The sequence below is a fragment of the Apodemus sylvaticus genome, chromosome 2 (assembly GCF_947179515.1).
Source record: "Apodemus sylvaticus chromosome 2, mApoSyl1.1, whole genome shotgun sequence".
NCBI lineage: Eukaryota > Metazoa > Chordata > Mammalia > Rodentia > Muridae > Apodemus > Apodemus sylvaticus.
This window is the reverse complement of record NC_067473.1, coordinates 123822137-123842494: the sequence shown is the minus strand read 5'-3', so window position 1 is coordinate 123842494 and position 20358 is coordinate 123822137. Positions and strand designations below refer to the sequence as shown.

At 45.2% G+C, this 20358-nt stretch overlaps 1 protein-coding gene and 1 long non-coding RNA gene across 10 annotated transcripts in view; one reads left to right on the top strand and one right to left on the bottom strand.

The window, feature by feature from the left end:
• Positions 1 to 3272, bottom strand: part of LOC127678969 (uncharacterized) — a 345799-nt gene extending 342527 nt beyond the window's left edge. For all 7 annotated transcript variants that reach the window (XR_007976658.1, XR_007976661.1, XR_007976656.1 and 4 more), the window contains exon 1: positions 2832 to 3272. This is a non-coding gene — a long non-coding RNA (uncharacterized LOC127678969). The remainder of the gene's footprint in view (positions 1 to 2831) is intronic.
• The window catches only part of Adamts9 (ADAM metallopeptidase with thrombospondin type 1 motif 9), a 171390-nt gene continuing 151056 nt past the window's right edge, over positions 25 to 20358 (top strand). For all 3 annotated transcript variants that reach the window (XM_052174356.1, XM_052174353.1, XM_052174352.1), the window contains exons 1-3: positions 25 to 633; positions 1219 to 1622; positions 6108 to 6270. In XM_052174356.1, coding sequence (XP_052030316.1) covers positions 519 to 633; positions 1219 to 1622; positions 6108 to 6270 — 682 coding nt within the window. In that variant the 5' untranslated portion in view covers positions 25 to 518. The remainder of the gene's footprint in view (positions 634 to 1218; positions 1623 to 6107; positions 6271 to 20358) is intronic.

Here is a 20358-nt window from a genome sequence, read left to right as displayed (position 1 = left end):
GGTGAGTCCTGGCACCCGCGGCCGAGGAAGGAACGGGAACTGCTAGGAGGCGGGCCGCCTGCCCCGTATTCTCCTCCCCTCTCCTCCTCCTGGAGGCGTGCACCTAGGGTATTTGAGCGGCCGCGGGGGCCCCCGCCCCCTGGCCCCCCATTCAAGAAGCGGCTCGGCTAACTCAGCCAGCAAAGGGCGCCCGGCGCGCCTCGGAGCGCACGTTCCGCGCCTTCTCCTGCCCGCAGGCTGGACATTATGCGGCCGAGCCGCCGAGCCCTAGTCCTCCGCCTCCTTCTCCTCCTCCTGCGGCCCGAGCGCCACAGCTCACGGCAGGCGGCAGCGTTGCTCAGCGGAGCGCAGACGGGACCCTCTCTGCAGGATCTCAGCGACTCCTGAAGTCAAAAAGTTGGCGGCAGGGCGCCGGGGTTCCGCGCGCTCTCCACGGCTGCTGCCTCGCGTCGCCGCCAGCCACCAAAGCCGGCAGGAGGGAGGGGGTGGGAGAAGCGGGGGGAGGGGTGAGGAGCACCATGCAGTTAGTATCCTGGGCCACACTGCTAACGCTCCTGGTGCCGGACCTGGTTGAGATGAGGAGCCCTGACTCCGCGGCGGCCGTGCGCAAGGACAGGCTGCACCCGAGGCAAGGTAACGTGGCTCTGGACCCTCAAGCTCCCCCCTCACGCCCCCACACACTCCATCGCCACCTCCTTGAACACACTCTGGGGCGGGCACCCCGCAGCAGAGGCCTCTCTCTCCTTTTCCTAGAAAGAATTACCTCTGCTTTTGGAGCCTCTCCCTTCTCTGGGTCATCCTTAGCCAACTAACTATTAGGGAGGGAAGCACTGCAAGAATTTTAAGGCCACCCCCAGCCCCTTTTTACCTGATTTTTTTACCCTCCTTATCCGCTATCCAAAACCAATTCTATTTAATAACTTGGATCGCCAGAGAGAGCACATTTTGTATTATTCAGAATTTTTATCAGAATCTGTAATTATTTTCTGTTTTTAGATTTGTTCATTGTCTGACTTCTAATGCTGTAGTCTCAGCCCCCTCACCTAGTTCTGGCTGTTACTATTACAGTAGGCACGCAACAAATATTTATCCAGTGGTAGAGCGTGAAAGAAAAGTGGCTGCAAAATAAATTAGGACAAAGCCCCCCATCTTCTTTTTAAATTAAAACTTTCGGGGGGAATGAATGATTAGCTCATTTGCCTCTGTTTCTCCCTGCAGTGAAATTATTAGAGAGTCTGAGCGAATATGAGATCGCGTCTCCCATCCGAGTGAACCCCCTCGGGGAACCCTTTCCCACGAACGTGCACTTCAAAAGAAGGCGACGAAGCATTAACTCTGCCTCTGACCCCTGGCCTGCCTTCGCCTCCTCCTCGTCGTCTTCCTCTACCTCTTCCCAGGAGCATTACCGCCTCTCAGCCTTCGGCCAGCAGTTTCTATTTAATCTCACCGCCCATACCGGATTTATCGCTCCACTGTTCACTGTCACCCTCCTTGGAGAGCCAGGGGTGAACCAGACCAAGCTGTATTCCGAGGAGGAAATGGAACTTAGGCACTGTTTCTACAAAGGCCATGTCAATACCAAGTCCGAGCACACTGCGGTCATCAGTCTGTGCTCCGGAATGGTAAGTGGGCGCGTGCCCCTTCCCTCCTCCCCGCCTCCTCGTCTGCTTTTTTAAGACTTAATTGCACCCTAGTCTGAACCTACCGAGTCTATGCTCTGGCGTTAAATCTCAACACTGGTTTAGGTCCCTGGAACTGGGGGTCTACCAGCGTAGTGCGTGCTCCTACACTCGAGAGGAGTATACACGTCTGTCCCCGAGGGTCGTGTATCATTTGGAGCTGTCTTAGATTGGATGGATTGGGTTTGCTGTACGCAGCCCAACTCTGCAGAGTAGCTTGCATGTCGGTTTACAAACTCAGAGAAAGTTGCTGGGGTTGTGGTTTCTTGTAGCAAACTTGGCCGCTCTGGGGCCGTACAGCTGAGCGCAGGGCGGACTCAACTCCTCATTGGCGCGTCCTGAGTTAGGGATGTAAACTGACAATCCCTGGACACCCCTACCGGAGTGCTGGGATATGTCAAGTTGTAGACGCGGCTACACAGCCTAGTGTCCCCGCGTTCTTTCCTCTCTTTTATCACGTGCAAGGAATTTTGAAACTGAACCAGATTGACAGGGAAGCTGATCCTGTCCCGGGAAAGGAAGGGTGGGCCAAATACTCTGAGAGCCGAGAGTGAGGGCGGAGCCTGTCTCTAAGGCGGTGTTTAGGGTTGGAAGGGGGGGAGGGGTGGTGCACTGCAGTCCGACTCTGCACCCTGCTGGCGTGGTGACTGGAGGCGCTAGAGTAGTGGGAGAGAGCCTGGAGAGGTAGCTTAAGAAGAGCCCTATTCTAGAACCTGTGGCTGTTTCAAAATGTAGGAATGGAAATGTATAGCGCACGTTTCTCTAGGAAGGTTGGGGTGTTCGGACACCACCGGCGCTGTCAACTAGGCATTTAATACAAGATCCAAGTTGGTACTGCCACCTCTTCCTTCTGACCCCTCCATTACCCTCCATTGGGACTAACAAGGTATCAGTCCCCAATTCCTACGACATTTGAGAGTCTTGTACAATTCTGGACCCAACTAGGGTGGTCCTTCACTTTCCCAAGCGACGTGCGTTCCTACCACGCGCGTATGACGCAGAAACTTTCCCGCGGCTGGCTCTCCCAGCTCACTGCACCGCGCATTACGCACAATTGGCTATTAAAAGTCTGTGCCCTTGGCGCATTTACTCTCTCCCCTTGACACACACACCCTCCTTCTCGTCTTTCTAAATGGGGGCTTGAATACTCACTCGCGTGCTCGGCTGCCACATTTGCTGGCTGGTTCTTGCGTCTTAAATACCAGGTCTGGAGGTTATATCCTTCTTCGACTACCGGATCCCGGCAGAAGCTCCACACTCCCGAAGACTGGGAGGAGGGAAGGTGGGATGTGGGGAAGGGCATGAGCCCCTTTACCCACCAGCTAAGTGCTGGGAATCCTGCCGCCCAAAGTACTTCCTTGAGATTGATTGGGGGTAGGCGGAGACCGCAGTTTAGCAAGGGGAGGGGACGCGGAGTTGAGTCATCACAGCCTCAAACCTGGGCCTGGACACTGAGAATGGCTCCAGTCTGAGAGGTTATCGCCTAGGTAGGCCAAGGCTGAAGTCTTGAGGCCGATCCCAAACAATCAGCGCATGCCACGACTTAAAGCTAGGGACCCCCAATTCCTGGTGTCTTAGACAGGGCTGCCTGTGTGTTTCCTTGGTAAACAGTCTTTACTCCTCCTCTTTCCCCGCCCACACACCGGTGGAATCCGAGTAGCCCAAGCAGTTGTATAAATATTTTTCTGCGTAGGTCTTTAATTTCCATTGGTGGTTTTACATGGTAACACAGTGCACGTGGTCTCCTTGAGAACTGAGAACCGGGGCTCCTGAAAAGTCTGTATGGGGTATACTATCCCCATTAACATGACATGTAACTTGCAGCATGTCTGGGGGGAGGGGGCCTACACACACACACACACACACACACACACACACACAGTTTAAAGCGATCCAGGTTTTTATGTCTTTAGTCACTAATCTAGCTCAGAACTTCCTGCCTGCTTTGTCTCGTAGAATTATTTTCTCTCAAGAGTCCTCTTTATCATTTCTGTAGCTGTCCCTGCATAAGAATGTTCCTCACTTTGCCTAGGAAGGGCTCCAGGAAATCTGCCCTCACCGGTGTGATCGACACTGTACACCCCACACCCACACCGCTGTAGCCCACCACTCCTGTTTGCAGTGTTTCTGAATTCCTTCTCATACAGCGCTGAGGGAATGCCTGGACCTCAGTTTTGTTTTGGGTTTTTTTCCCTTCCTGTCTTGAGGACCACTGTGTGAGAAATTCTTCCATCTCCCTGCTTCTCTCCCCGCTGATTTCTCTTTCTCAGCTCCTGCCACACACCAGTCACAGGTCAATAAGTGGGCTTCAAAATCTCATTGCCACCCTTCGTTCACGTAGCCTACACACATCCTTATATCCTAGTGAACAATATCAAACTCCACAGCTGATAATAAGATCCCGACGATACATCCTCTCACACATAGCCTAGTGTCCAATTTCATCTTAGTTCTCTCTTCTGAAATTCTGTCTCAAGTGATTGGCTTTATACTTTCTCCAAATTCTCTGCTAATTTCCTGTGATATATATATATATATGCACATATACATATGTATATATATACATATGCACATATATATACATATGCACCAGAATCTATCTCTCCCTCTCCTGTACTATATTAGACGATACATAGTATATATGTGTATGTAATACATGTATTTAAAAACATGGTCACCTAAGTCAACACGAAACAAGTTGGGTCCCAGTGATTATTTCTGAACCAACAACAAAACTGACCTGTCTCCATCTTGTTACCATTTATTGAGTTTTGCTTGACGCTCTGTGGTACAATGGCCCACTCCTCAAAGCTACCTGTTTTGCTTGTGAGAATATCTGAGCCTTTAGCTCTACCATCCTGTCCCAGGCCTCACGATGAGAGGTGACCAAGTTGGAATTAGACTCTTTAAGAGAATGACTGGATTTGTTTTTCCATTCACTGAAGTAAAATCAAGATTCTGGGTCCAGGTGTCAGCACTGCCACCAACCTGCTCTGTACCACTGAAAGGCAAATCATTTCATGGCTGTGTCACCCAGGCTCCTTTTACTGCCTCCCACAGGCCTCGCATAAGCCCTGTGCCTATGAGATGCCACAGTTGCATACTGACTGCTGACAGAGGTGCCTTGGTGAGCGGGAACGTGCTAACCTGCTGCTTCTCTGGTGACCCAGCAATCTGTCACAGACTATATTAAAACTGACTTCTGCCTGAGTCTATATTCTTGAGTTCACGATCATGAGTCATGTTCTGAGTCAGGTTCTAGACATCACGCCTAGGAATTCTGAATCTGGAAATATAGCGTCTCACTCGGCATCTCATCAGAAAAAAAAAAAGTTTTCCTCCCAGGCTGCTTTGATCCTCCTTGCTTCGGGAAAGCTTGGCATTTTGTGTGCATTTTCTTGGAGTAGACCCCTGGGAGGAAAGTGCATTAAAATTCTGATTCTTCAGCTGGCCCCAGAGATTTTGGTGCAGTTCAGCAGATAGGAGGCACAGGCCCGTGTGACCCTCTAATGGGTTCTGGAGGATACTGGTGCAGGTACCCACACTAGTGTTCAGGGGTGATCTTGTTTCTTGTGTCCAGGAAATGAGAGAAGGCTTCTGGTTATTTTCAGTGTGTGAAGAGACAACAGTTTTGTGTTTCCTCTGACACTTGGCACATTCGATGTTCATACAACATAACTTGAGGCATTGTGAAACATTTGCAAACCTTATAGATATACAAAGAGGGGAGGGACCAGGAGAATGGCCTTTTGCATGGTGTTCATTTATAGTGCTTGGTAAGAGCAAATGCCTAAGACCAATGAATGAGCCACAACAAAACCCACTGGTCAGTTCAGAGCCTGAGAAAGTTCTCGAACTTGCCTAAACGAATGAATGACTGGTATTATCCCATTTAACCTTCTCAGCTGCCCTTTCAGAACCTCACCTCCAACTGACCACTAAGGAAGCTGCTCCAGGAGGTGTGGTGCTGGGCGTACAAGTGGTGGCCTGTGACTTCACTGGTTTTCAGGCTTGCACTCTGCCTTAAGGGAACAGGAAGAGTCCATGTGTCAAGATTACAAGCCTCACTACCTTTAGAGAAGGTTTTGGCTTGTCCCTCAGCGCTACACTGGTGTCTGACTTTCCAGGCAGCCTGAACTCTCCACAGGATCTCTTTTAGCTGCCCGCAGCATTAAGGGATTTGAAACTTAAGCACCAAGGAAAAGCTAGCTATGGAAAGCAGGTGAGATCAGGTTGAGAATTAGCTCCCACCACAGCAGAGAGAGGAGTGGAGCCAGGACTGCCCCAGGCTACCTCAGAAGAGTTTCCACAGCCCCTGGAGAGAGGAGCCAACAAACTGCCTGGCTCCTCTCTGGAGTTACTTCACTCTTTGGGTTGTTTTTGTTCCTTCTGAGTTGTGGTAAATCAACCTCTCTTCTCTCTTCACAGATGGGCACGTTCCGGTCTCATGATGGAGATTATTTTATTGAACCACTGCTGTCCACGGATGAGCAAGAGGACGAAGAGGAACAAAACAAACCGCACATTATTTATAGGCGCAGCACCCCTCAGAGGGAACCCTCCACAGGAAAACATGCCTGTGACACCTCAGGTATTTGCTTGTTGGTTAAATACACTTGACATCATTCACTGCCTTGTTGCAAGGAGGCAGGTGTCCTTTCTGACGTTTGCAGGACACCACCCTGTACATTATGGCTTAGCCAATCCCCCAGTAAGGTAGGTATAGCCCCTTGTATAGATGGAAACTACAGAGAGGTTTAGTGACTTATTCAAGGTTGCACAGCTATGAATTCACAGTCAGGATTTGAACTCAGAAAGCAATGATTCCAGTCCATCTGTGGGAACAGCCACCAATTCTGTTGAAGTTGTTGATGCTTAAGAACAACCTGGAGTCAGAACCTGTGACTCCAGTGAGCAATCAGGTGTTTTCTTCATCTCTTCTATTCATTTGGTTTCACTTTTGGTTTTGCACCACATTTGTATCTTATCATGCTGTGTAGGGTTTTCCTTTGTTTGTTTTTTATCTTATACTGGAACTCACAACACCTGCTATGTATTTATCGATTTATTTGACTAATATCCTGTGGTTTTAGGAAATCCAAGAACGGATCTGCAAGCTTCTTAGCAGGTTCAAGTCCCATCCTTACACTCTAGGTCCAGGGCTGGACGTCACTCCGTTCTGGGCAGATTGTCATGGATTTGGGGGCTGATAGGTGGGTCCATCATTAGGAATGTGTTTTCCTGAGCCCTGAAGAAATGGGTGCTTGTCTGTGGGCTTCAGTCTGTGGTGTGGCAGCATTTCTTAGAGTCCTAGGCCTGGCTGGTTTTCACCTGTCTACAGCCGACCACTGGGCCGCAGCCTTACTGTTGGTTGTTTGTGTATTAGGGTGTTTCTTACAGTGGTTTTTAAAAGTCTACTGACTTCTTGCTTGTGGAACCATTTCTTGCTTCATAAAAGCTGCCTCAACCAAGTGGGCAGCTGTCCCAAGGGTTCTGGCAGCTCCATACAAGACCAAGACTGCCTCGGAGAGGCTTTAAATGCTCCCCAAGGAGCTGTCAGCTTCATCTTCTGTCTGTGGCAGGATTGCTCAGAGTGATGCTGTCTGCCCGCTGCATCCCCACTGCAGGAATTATTTCTAAAGTAAATCCTGAAAGATAAGAACAGCTGCTGATGACCTGAAAGCAGTCAATGGCAGTATAGGTCTCCGGACTCACTGGAGCCATCGCTGTGGTCTTGTCATGAGAGGAAGGTGGGGTACAGCTGAAATCACTTTAGTTAGTCTCTCGGAAGGACAGAAGAAGCCATATGGCGCATGATCTGGAGGATCATGAGTTCAAGGCTAGCCCGGGCTACTTTGTGACTTCCAAGACCACCTGGTCAATATATTGAGATGTTGTCTAAAACCAAAAGAGGCAAAAAGATAAGCCAAAAATTGACATTGGTTAGCTATCCTGAGAAACAATGGTCTCATGCGCTCAAGCCTGCCAGCTGTCAGCTACTTTAATAGTTAAGACTCATCTTATTTTTTGACTATGGTAAGCCAGGTTTATTTTAATTTCTCAAATCTATATGAGCAAGCACATATTTTAAACATGTGTTATATATGTTTAAATATGCTATAAACATGTTTATACATGTTTAATCTATGTTATTAACATGTTTTATATGTGTTTATATATGTTATAAGCTTATTTTACACATAGAAGGAAAATACATGATTTTCCCCTTTTGTCTATTAATGTGTTAAAAAGACATGGACATGATACTTGTGTTTAATACCATGAACACGTGATCCATGCGCTAATGTTCTTTTCCATGCCATAATGCTCTTTTCCCTAACATGACTGCAGAATAGCTTTTTAAAAGGTAACTAGGACACCCTTGCCTTTTTCTGGATAGTCACAATACAAAGCATAGGACCTACTTTCCCCCTCCATCTCTACTACAAACTCAACGAGGCAGGACTCACTCTCTTCTGCCTCCTATCTGGTAAGGAAACTGATGCTCTCATCAGTGGATGAAGTAGCCTGCCCAGGACCTCACTGACAGTCCAGAGTAAAGCCTGCAAGGGTTTGCCTCCTCTCCCACCCATTTTAGCTCCACACGTGGGCAAGGGAAGCAGGGGAGGGAATGCCTTAACACCATACTAGAAAATGGTCAAGTTTTCGTGTGGTTTTGTTTTAATGAATTACATGACACAAGTTAATAGACTTCTGATCTTTCTGGGTTAGAGGACACATTTTCAGATCTTGTTTAAAAAGAGAGAGAAAGAAAGAAATTAACGGTAGGAAATTAAGGATGATCAATGGAAAATGGCTCATCTGCCCAGAAAAGCTCACTTAGGCTCTAGTTGGTGAGTTCCTGGGGTCAGAGGATGCAGCCTTCCTTTCAAATCACCAAGACCAAGGGTTGGTTCACTTTCTGCTATTAATTTGCCAGGGACCTATCTGCTGAATACTTCCTTCACCCTATGTGATGAATCAGAAGCCTGGTAGTTTGGGGTTCTTTGTTTTAAGACAGAGGCTTCTGTATAGCCTTGGCTACTTGAAATTCACTAATGTAGATCAGGCTGGCCTTGAACTCACAGAGATCCACCTGTCTCTCTACCCGCAGAGCACTGGGATTAGGATATGTGTCAACACCCCCAGAAAGCCTGGCAGTTTTGATTGACTCTGCCAAAGGTTGCTGTTGGACTTTGAATCTTTGGCTTTTCTGTCCCAGTTGCTTCTGTATCTCTTTGAATGCAGGAGCCTCAGTACATTTTGGAAAAACCTTTGTAATGTGGCACAATTCACCAGCACCCTTAGTGGCACTGACAGGTAGGTCTTGGACAACAGGTAGCCTTCACCTAAGGAGGGAACAGAGCATGCTGGTGGGAAGCCATAGCTCTTGGCAGAGAGGAAAGAAGATGCCTACTAATGTCTGTCCACTTAGCTACAGTGATTTCTCCTTCCAGCCCTGAACAGGGATTGGTCACCTTCCCTCTGAGGAATATGAATGCAGATTCCCTTAAAATAAAGAAACCAATCCGTGTCTCCCAAGCAAATGGGGTGGAGTCATATTGACAGTCTTAATAATTGTCCAGGCAACTGGGATATTCAGGTAAATTTGAGTGTCACTGCTAAGCTGAATGGAAGGCAGATGTCTACTCTCTGACACGTGTAGTTTGTACCTTCAGCACTTCATTTTCTTGCGCCAATTCCTTCTGGTCTTTTCTGGTAGGGCAGTAGAGTATTTGAACCAGAATCTTCAGTAGTAAAGTCTAGTTTAATACTCTAGTTGTAGGTGGAAGAGGAAATCAGAGTGTGTGGTGTGGACTTAGATGCTTATTTGAAGGAGCAATAATCCTGCCCTTTCAACACGTGGTGGAACTTTTTCTTGCCCAAGTCTGGGAAGGGCCTCTGGAAGCCCTAGACAGAGCTGGGTGTCACCTTTTACTTGCTGGATTCTGGGGTTCTCAGCAGGGCAGGCTACTCTGCCTCTTGTTCTTCTGCACACAGATGGGATGTAAGCCTTGTTCATTTCTGATTCTTGATGTCGGTCTCATTCTCAGAACAGAGTCTGAGAGAGTGTATTAAAATTGTGTGAAGGAGTCTCATGTGCTGGGCACCAAGGACTTACAAGAGAAGGTATAGCTTTGTATGCATTTATTTATTGAGCCATCAAGTACTTATTGAGTAGCTCTTCCACATCCTGATGAGAAAACTAGAAACCATCTATTTCATATGAGCTGAATCATATTATAGAATGCCAAACAAAAATAACGTGAATTTGCTAAGGTGTATTCAGACTGAGCATGAAATAATGAAGGTCCCAGGACAGGGTTTAGCAGATAGTATGTATTCATAGGATGGAAGATAAAAATGAAAAAAAGCAAGAACGAGAAAGGTCATGAAAGTAGAGAAGATAACATTGTGGTCAGGGAAGGGGGACTGGAAACACCAAACCCAGGTGTAATCACCTGGAGGTTTTTGGTAAGCATATTGTTAAAGGATTATGGAATTTGCCCAGAGCCGTTGTGACCACCAGTGGTGAGACTGAGAGCACTTCTGGTCTCTTATTTCCTCTTCACCCAGTGTAGTATTTTGTTGATGGAAAGCCCTTGGCCTAGTGTCTGCCCTTTCTGACTCATCTCTGTTTTGAGGCCATTGAATATAGACTTTGACTACTTGGATATATCTACATGTTTTGTCTTTTCATTCTGTTTGTGAATTCATTGAGATTCACAATGGGGAGTAGGGTGTAGTAGGCATCCTCCGGTGCCTTTGAGGGATCAGAGACAGGTTTTCTGATCTCTCCGTCCACCTGTTCTTCACCAGAGGGACCCCAGTGGCAGGCTGGAGGAGCCCTCAGAAGGGCTATTGTTATTTACATTGCTTGCTTCCAGGTAAAAGCACAAGTCCTGTTTCTCTGCCTCTGTCTCTCTCTTTGTTTATGTACATGTTTGGGTTATGTGCAGTTGTGTACAAGTGCATGAGAAAGCTAGAGGCTAACATAGGTGCTTTCCTCCATTGCTTTCCTTATGACATGGGATCTCTCAGTAAACCTGGAGCTTGTCAACATGGCTAGACTGACTGACAAGAAGACTCAGGAATCCTGCAGCTCTGTCTTCCCAGTGCTAGAATTACAAGCCAGCACACCGAGCGGACTTTTTATCATGGGTTCAGGAACAAAACTCAGCTAACATATTGCCAACTTCCCATCCCCAAGTTCTGTTTCTGTTTGACCCAGAACCTTTCACAAAAGGATGAGGAGCCATTTGCCTGAACCTGCAAGGTACTCTTCTTTTACTACCGTTTCTCCTTTAGCCTCCATCGCACCAAGGCCAGCTTCCCCACCACCATTAGAACATTTAGAATTAGGTGCTTCTTGGTTCATCAATACCACATCTAAAGAAACAGTTGGACAGTTGTGTGAGAGCATTGCAGAACTGTTTTAATGTTGCTTATTGTAGGAAAGAACTAGAAACAAATACCCTGCAGGAGGAAGACAGATGAATACAATACTGTGCTGACCCAAGAAGGATTCCTGTGCAGCCATTGTGAATGAGGATGTAGATTTACCACACTGGAAAGTACTGAGCAAAGAAGCAGGTGATGACCTACACACACAAAAAAAGTCCCAGCTTTTAAAAATGACAAAGTTTATCTGTGCTTATGATTTTTTTTGTGCTATATCCTGGGACACAGGACAGTAGGCCGTATTAACAGTAGTTTACCAATAGCTATATATTTATAATTGACATCATTTTATAATAATACATTATAATATAATTATAATATAATGTGCAAGTAAAACAAATCTTTAGCAGATGCACCAAGGTATGAGAAGTAATTATTTCTTGTTTTAAAGGACATAGGCAGTCTTTGCTTTTTCAGTTTACACGTTTTTGTTTTGTTTATTCTTTTGCTATACTTTTCACAGAATTTAGCAAGTATGTCCAACCTACAGTCTACTGGCCACATGAACCTCAGGGTACATTGTCCAAAACAAAAAGCTTAACCTAAAATGTGAAGACTGGGAATCAACACAGTGCATCAGGCATCTTCTTGTGTCAGCACAGTATTGTACACATCTGTCTCCCTCCTTCAGGGCACTTGTTTCTAGTTCTTTCCTACAATAAGCAGCCTGCTCCTTTGTGGAAACAGTTCTGCAACGCCTGATGCCTGCAACAGGCAGTCATATGGGGCTCTTGTATGTACCTGAAATTGCTTTGCCACATACTATCATATCAATACACTCATTACCATCATAAGAAGTCGTAACTTTTTTTTAAGTGAGTTCCAGAACAGCCAGAGCTACACAGAAAAACCCTGTCTTGAAAAACCAAAAAAAAAAAAAAAAAAAAAATGCATATCATCCCTATTCAACAACTGAGATACTGAGATAAAAACACAGCTCAGAGGAGTTGAGCAGCTTACCAAAGTCACATTAAATGGTAAAAAATGGGCGTACGGCTCCACCAGAAACAAACAAGTTTAGTTTGTTCTATACTAGGGGCCAGACTTCACTGAAAACACAAATAAAAGTTGCCTTCTAGAAAATTCTTTTTTGCCCCCACTTTGGTGAGATACATTGTTTCTACATAGTTTAGCTTCACCCTGAGCTTCTCATTCTCCTTCCTTCCTCAGCCTCTCACGGCTGAGATTGCAGATGGGTGCCATCTTAGCCAAGTGGCAAATCCTTTCTGATTTAAATTTTCAGAGCATCATTTATTGGCTTGCACCTAAGATCCACTTTTCAAGCAGATTCCTTATGGCTTGTGTTGAGCATGCATCCTATATGGTTCTGAGTCTTTATATAGATTATAGGAGGTTTTTCTTGTCTTCCATTTTTTATTACTATATGTTAATTATATATATGGCCTGTGATACAACTATATCCATCTCCCCCTCTGTCGCCCCCTCCCTCTTCCACTGATCCCCTTCCTTTTCCCATCCTCTGCTTGCATGCCCCCCAACTCTGTTTTGTAATGACCCAGTGAGTTTTATTAGTGTTGCTTCCAGAGGGCAAGTGAAGGGTGCTTTACAGGAGAATGAGCACCTTATCAGTGGGTCCTCCATTGAAGTAAATGTTTCTCCCTCAACTCTACCAACCATTAACTGAGTATCAACTCCCAGGTGGGGTGGGACCTTGGGAACTACTCCTCTGGATTATATATTTCAATTCTTCAAACACCTTCCATTCCTTGGTGAGAAAATGGAAACTCAGGAGTTCATAGAGTAGAGGGATCCAAGGTCACAATAACTCGTTAAGTGTAGCCTTTCCCCCCCAAGCCTTGGCTCTGGTCTAGTTAGAAGACTTTGTGGATTCAACCGCATTCACAGGAATTACAGTTCCTGGACAGATTATCAATTGGCCTACCTGGAGTCTGGCTTGATTATGCACCAACCTCTCACTGAGACTGTAATGATACCCAGTGGCTTTGTGACTCTAGTATGCCCTTGTTGGAGTGTCTGTTTGTTACAGATTAACTTCTGGGATCCCAGTAATAAGTTAGCATCAATCTACTGATTACATTAGCATCCCCAGCACAGTAAAAGGTGATGTTCAGGAATCCCTCAGGGGACTTTCTTTGAACAACCTCAAGGCAGCTGCTGGTCAGTACCTGGGTTAATGGTGGCCCATGGTGGGCTAATCAGTTTCTTAGGCTGAAGCCAACCCCACTCTCCTTTAAGTACACATTTTCTGCCGCCCCCTTCATCTCTATCTCTCACCTTGTGAAATAAGAACAGGCAACTTCCAATGCAGGGGCATCCTCAGATTGTTTTGTAGAACTCAGCTTAAGTCCTAGGGTGCAGACTTCGAATGTAGGAATGAATGATTGATGAGTGAGGACTTCGGATGTGGGAATGAATGATGTCTTCTTTTGTTTGTTCTCACAGTATCACTATCTCACCTAGGCTGGACTCCAACTTGACCCTTCACTTCCAAAGTGCTAAGATTATAGGTGTGTCCCAACACATCTAGCACTATCTTCTTGTTTGTTTGTTTGTTTGTTTTAAAAAACACATTTTATTATGAACATATTCAAGTGTACATAAAATAGAGGTGATAGCAAAATGAATACACCATCTATATTTAATTGAGACCAAGGACTTCCTACCTACTTCCTGCTGGTTTGCTTTTTCCTGGAAGATTTTAAAGTAAACTCAGGATTCATGACTTTTCATTGCTAATTATCTGTCTGGACAACTAAGGGAAATTTTCTAAGTAGCTGAAATACATTTTCTGTAGAAAGCAAAATTAGCACCGATTCCTCCACAGCTCCTGAATTAGCACCTACATTGAGCCATTCCTTCTTGTCTCCCAATTCCTTTCTGTTTGGTTAGACTGCGATCTCCCCAAAGTCTGCGCATTGTGTGGAGTGGTTGCATCTTCAAAAGATTTGTGTTGTTATTGTTGCTGATGTTAAAATTGCCATGTAGTTTTAGATTTGCTTAACCTGGCCCAGTTTGTTTGGTTGTCTGGTTGTCTGGTTTGTCTGGTTGTCTGGTTGTCTGGTTGTCTGGTTTGTCTGGTTGTCTGGTTGTCTGGTTGCTTTCTATCTATCTGTTCTAGTCTGTGCTTCATCCTGGTCAGTTTGCTGCTACAGTGATTTGAAGATGGAGCTAGCCCTTGACCACAGAGCAGGCATAACACAGAACCTCTGATAGTTTTGTAGGGATTTGGTGAATCACAAAAGGCAGTGTGGTTGAGCATTTTTGTTGTTGTTGTTGTTGTTGTTGGTCGTGGTGGCGGTGGGTGTATTTTGCATGTACATATGTGTACATGTTCACCTATGTGGGTTCATGTGTGCATGGGTGCTCTTATGCAGACAACCCAGAGGTTTGTGTCAGGTGTCTTCATCAATAACTCTCCACTTAGTTTATAAAGGCAGGATTGCTTACTATACCTGGAGCTCACCAACTCTGTTCATCTAATCTAGCTAACAAGCTTGCCCTGGGGATCTCTACCTCCCAAATTCTGGGATTACAGAGAGGCCTCCATGCCCATCCAGAATCTGCATGGGTGTTAGGGATCTGAACTATGTCTTCTCAATTGCATGGTAAGACTTTTACTGAGCCATCTCCTAGCATTGGGCTGGTTTTTGTTGCTGTTGTTGTTGTTGTTGTTTTGTTTTGTTTTGCTTTGCTTTGCTTTGCTTTGTTTTAGTGTGTGTGTGTGTGTGTGTATGCTTTGCTTATCTTGCTGTCTCTTGGAATTTTCCTCCCAATAGAAACAGTCTCTATTCATAGCACTTCTTCCCACTCTCTTCTATGCTGCTCAGTGTGGTCCCTCACCCAGGATTTCCCAAAAGAACAAGTTTGAAGATGGAAATGTAAAATGACAAGATAGGCTTAGACCTGAGGAGGTGTCTTTTCACGCTGATGTCAGAAGGACTCTTCTGTGCCTTACTTAGAGCATTCTGAGTTTCTGAACCCAGAGAGAGCTGGGAGGTACAATTTCCTTACTGCTGCCAGGGTCAGGTATTTCCTGTCTCCTATCCATCAGGATCTTGTAAGTTCCTGCTATACTTTAGAAATCACTTTCTGCTGCTAAGGTCCAGTAATGCAGCTGCTTGCTAATGTGTTCATGCTCCTAGGAGCCACTGGAAGGGGGTGTGGATGCATATCTTTCTGTAAAAGGACCCTGAGGGCTTCTGCTGGTGGGAGCAGGAGCTCTTTGGGGTTGATATGAGGATCCTTCCTTTCAGCTCTTATCCAGGATGGGCTATTTCCAAAGTAAGACCTTGTATTATCTCTTGGATTTCTTTATATGAGGTGATTAGACAATTGGCTTAATGAAAGTCTATTTATCCTACAAGGATTTATATTCCATAACTTTGTATCCTCCAAGTTTTGGTTCTTTAGGGTAATCAGACCATTGCATAGTTGATATTGTGGCTGTTCTGGGTGAATCATTTGCAGGTAAATTTTCCCATGTCTCTTTATAATGTTTGGACCAGATGTCTTTGTGAGTGTTCTGTGTGAATGCAAATCCCCAATAAATAGAAAGTGCCACAGAGAGGGAGGAAGGGAAATGCTGAGTCGGGTGTGTAGTGCTGGTGGATTTCAGGAGCGAACAAACCCTGGTAAAGCTGAGTTGGGATGTGACTTCCTTTTTCATCTGTCACCTATTCTCTGTGATATTAGAAGAGAACGTTGAAAATGCAGCTTGTGTCTGGAGAGGGTTCAACCTGATTTCAGCATAGGCTTAGAATGTTTTATGCTCTGACTCTTAAAGATCTTTTTATTTTCCTTTTGGGTTCCCAGTGTCTGTGCTTCCATTTAATTTTAAAGTAAAACTCACCTGCCGGAAGAGTCATCTTCTCAGCATATAGTTGTGCAAGTTTGGGCAAATATTATGATATCATAATATTAGGCTCTCTTTTCCAAGTAATACCCTATAAACAGGATCAGCAAGTTCATTGCAGTTGAGAGTCACCCGCACTGCTGCCTTTACTATTCATCTTCCCAGCCAGCCATTCTTTCACTGTGGCGCACTGTCCCATTTGATGGATGTAACTCTCATCCATTATGCAATTGTTGAACACTGTTTTTCCTGTTGCAAATGAAGCCATTCTAAATACTTGATACAGATCTCTGTATGAATATAGTTTTCATTTCTATTGTATGAATGCCTTGAGGAGGCTGGCTTCTGTGATAAATGTGTATGTAAGAAATTACCAATTTACTACGCTCTGTCGTTTTGCAGTAGGGTATGAAAGTCTGTTTTCTGGGTCCTTAACAAGGACTTGCTATTTTGTGTATTTTTATTTTTATTTTTTGCTAGTCTAGTAAGCTGGAACAGAGTCTCTCTAGAGTTTTAATTTTCATTCTTCATGACTACTGACACTGAGCATCTGTGCTTGGACTTGTTCGCCATTTGTATATCTTTGATGAAGTAACTACTTATACATTTTGTCTACTCTTTAAAAACAGGAATGCTTTTTCCTCCTCACTATTAAAGTTTGAGAGTTCATGATCCAGGACCTGTATCAGACATGACCTCGGTGAATAGTGTCTCCTGGGCTGAGGCTTGTCTCCTGCAGAAGTTCCATGACCTGTAGACACGTGCTTCATGGGCAGTTTCTCCCTTCAGTGTCCACATTTTCATGGACTTCCATGGCAGCAACAGTCAGGGCCTTGTCAAGAATAGGCGGAGAGGAACGGAACAGGAGGGGGGCTTATTTAGGGTTTGTTAGTCAAACCAGTTTCTAGTACAGGATGGGTATGCTGGGATTTTTATTTCCTATTGGGATCCAGAAGTATGGTGCCAGTGTTCATCCACTGTGCTGTGTGCTAGGAATGCGGGTGACATCAGCTGCAGACCCAAGGATGCTGTTCCGTACCTATGAACAGGTGTGCGCGTAGGAAGATCAAAGAAGCCAGGGAAGCGATGAGGCAGACCTGTGCAGAGGACTTGGCAGTGGAAGTAAGCCCCACCCAACCACAGGCCGTTTGGGCAGGAGGAAAACTGAACATATAACTCCATTACTCTTGAAAGTTCCTACTCTGGGTTCTACAGGTTCTTCCCATATACATCACTGTCTCTCACTCAAGCTAACTGCTAACCCTCACATCTGATGTCATGTTAGATACAAATGGAAGTGATTTAAAAAAAAAAAAAACCTATCATGTGTGTTAGAAGGTCAAAAACAAAAATAAAAAAAAATCACTATCTTCTTCAGTATAATTTCATATTAGCTAAAAACCATCTCTTTTGTGTTGGTCTCGTCTTTGTAATTATTCTATCCTACCATGCTGATGGTTGATTTCATTCATATCTTCTCTGTGAGTCTAGTTTTCATCACTATAATGAAATAGCCACTTCCTATTTCTGTACTGAGAGGATCAAGGTCAGGATACCATAGGTAAAATGAATGTCAGCTTTAGATCCTCAAGATAGGTCCCAGCTGTCAGGCCTGTGTCCTTTCTGGGATACAACACAAGGGAAAGCTGCCTCTGGGTGGTGCCCAGAAAGGAAATGTTTAAAGTCATGAGCAAACTGGAGTTTGGATGTAAGTGTGAGGAGAGTTAAAATAAACTTGTGAGATTGTTCGAGAAGCTGCTTCAAACACACAGAGGAATTTTTTCTACCCTTTAGTTCATTTAAAAGATTAAATTGTCCAAGCAAGAGCTGAATATATATGAAATATAACTCAAGAATAACAAAATAGGGGCCGGGTGTTAGAGGGATGGCTTGGCCAGTGAGTGCTTGCCGCACAAGTGTGTCCACCTGAGCTCCAATTCCCAGCACTCACCCTAAAAGGCCAGACTCAGTAGCTGTATCTGTGACCCCAGAATTGGGAGACAGGGACAAATTAGTGGGCTCCAGACTCAGTGAGAAGACAAGGTTGAAGATGGCCCCTTACTGATAGTATTCAAGAAGAGGGGTGCTGCCCTCTGCCCTCTGCCCTCAACACATGCACAAATATATGTATATGTGCAGCTGTATGCACTTGTGAATGCACACAAACACACATAATACATACACAGAGATACACACACACACACACACACATACACACACACACGGGGCGGGGGCGGGGGGGAGGGGAGAAAAAAGAAAAGCAGAACTCTAGACCAGGCCAGGGCCCTGGGGAAAGTGACCTATGACTATACAGTTCTGATTGTCATCAAAACACAGGAAGTTACTTCCAAACTATTCCCTTGCATTCCCAGTGAAACAGGCACCCTGGGATGGGAAGGAGTTGCTGCTGTGAGCCTCCTTATACAAAGGCATCCCTGGGCGGCTCCTATTGTACCAATCACATTCACAAGGAATGCTCTCTGGGAAGTGGTCCGAGTTTTTAAAGCACTCCAGTCCCACGAGCTCTTTAATCTCAGTTCTGGGAAGGAAACCTGGTTCCCCCACAGGCATCCAAGGCCACCCACGAACTGCACTGAAGTGTCAGAAGGCACCAAGTTCAGGAGCTGCCTGGTTCCTGCAGCCCCAAGGCAGTCCTCTTCTATGGAAAGTGACTGCAGCTATTCCTCTAGAGCAGTTGTCAGGTACAGATCCTGTTTCAACATCCAGTACATCTTCAGCCACTTAAGACTGGCTAAAGTCCCAGAACAGAGTGACTGGTGTTTCCAGTTCATAGGTAAGGAGAAAGTAGCGTGGTTGCAAGATCACACAGAGCAGATGTGAGGCTGGCTTTTGAACACAGTCCCTTTGAATGCTAACCCCACATCTGAACTCCCGAATCCCACTGCTCCTGCATTTACTTTGCAAACTGCCTGGAAGTCTCTGTCCTCCATGATCCCCGACTGATCATGGACATGACTAAGGCTGCACATTAAAATGGCAATATTCTGGATATGCTCTGGGTGTAGTGTGTAAAGTAGACTATATTATTAAGATTGATTTATTTATGGATATACATATGAATGCATGGTGAGGTGCACACCCCCACCATCTGGGGACCAAGAATTCAAATACTGGAGCTTGCAGAGAATGAAGGACATTGTTCATTTAAACCACCACACAGCCCTCTTGTGGTCCAGTTTCATGTCTTATAATCACACTTAGTTTTCTCTCTCTCTCTCTCTCTCTCTCTCTCTCTCTCTCTCTCTCTCTCTCTCTCTCTCTCTTTCCTGTGTCACTCCTGTGGGGGTAGCATGCATGTGTTTGCATGTGTGTACATGCATATGTGTGTGTGTGTGTGTCCCCGTATGTGTGTTCTTTTAACTGTCTCTTCTCTCTGCTGTGTACTCTTCTTTGCTGTGCAGAAATGTTTAAATTTCATGTGATTCCACTTGTCAGTTTTTGGGGTTAGTTTCTGAACTATTGGAGTCTTTCTCAGAAAGTTCTTGCCTCTGCCTGTACTGTCAAGTATCCCCCCTATGATTTCTAAGTAGATGTTCTGGAAATATCTTTTTGAATTATTTCAACGACCCTTCAGTTTTCTACATATGAACTAAAATGAACAGTCCCTATCATAAGTGGTCTCTGTGAGGAATGATGGAGTTCATCACTGTAAAGTGACTAGGACAATAACACACAGACAAAACCCACACGGAGCAGCCAGGAGCATCCAAGCACAGGGCCGCCATTGCTGATTCACTAAACTCTTTTCCCAGGACACACACTTCTCTCCTTGTAAAGAAAGCTCTCCTATACAGTCCCTCTGTCCTGTTGTATTTCCCAGGGGCGTTTAGTCCTCACCCCTTCTCTTAATTGGGCAAAGATCCCATACACACACACACACACACACAGAGTGATTAGACAGATCTAAATTGTTTTCCTTCATGAAAGATGTCTCTGAGCTTTCGCAATGCTTATATGTGTGGAGAAAGTTCCGGATGTGAATATCGTATGCAATGTTTAACCTAATTAACTTGTTTTTGGAAATATCTTACGACATGAATGTCCATAAGCCACTCTCACAGAAACAACATTCATTAAGGTCTAGACAGCCGAAAATAGGTCTTCTGCCCCAAACTCTACCCCAAAGTCTCTCATGCTGTTGTGTTTTGTACCCATCAGTTTCCTGGTCCATGCATCTGTCGCTTGACAGAGGGGAACATAATGCTTTTTTTTTCTTGTTTCTGGTTTTCTGGGGGTTTTTTGTTGTTGTTGTTTTTGATTTTTAACACAGCTTATAGTTGGTTACAAAAACTGGGAACATAATCCTGAGAGTATCTCAGGACCCATTATTATTTTTGAAGTCAGCACACTGAGGGCCCTTGA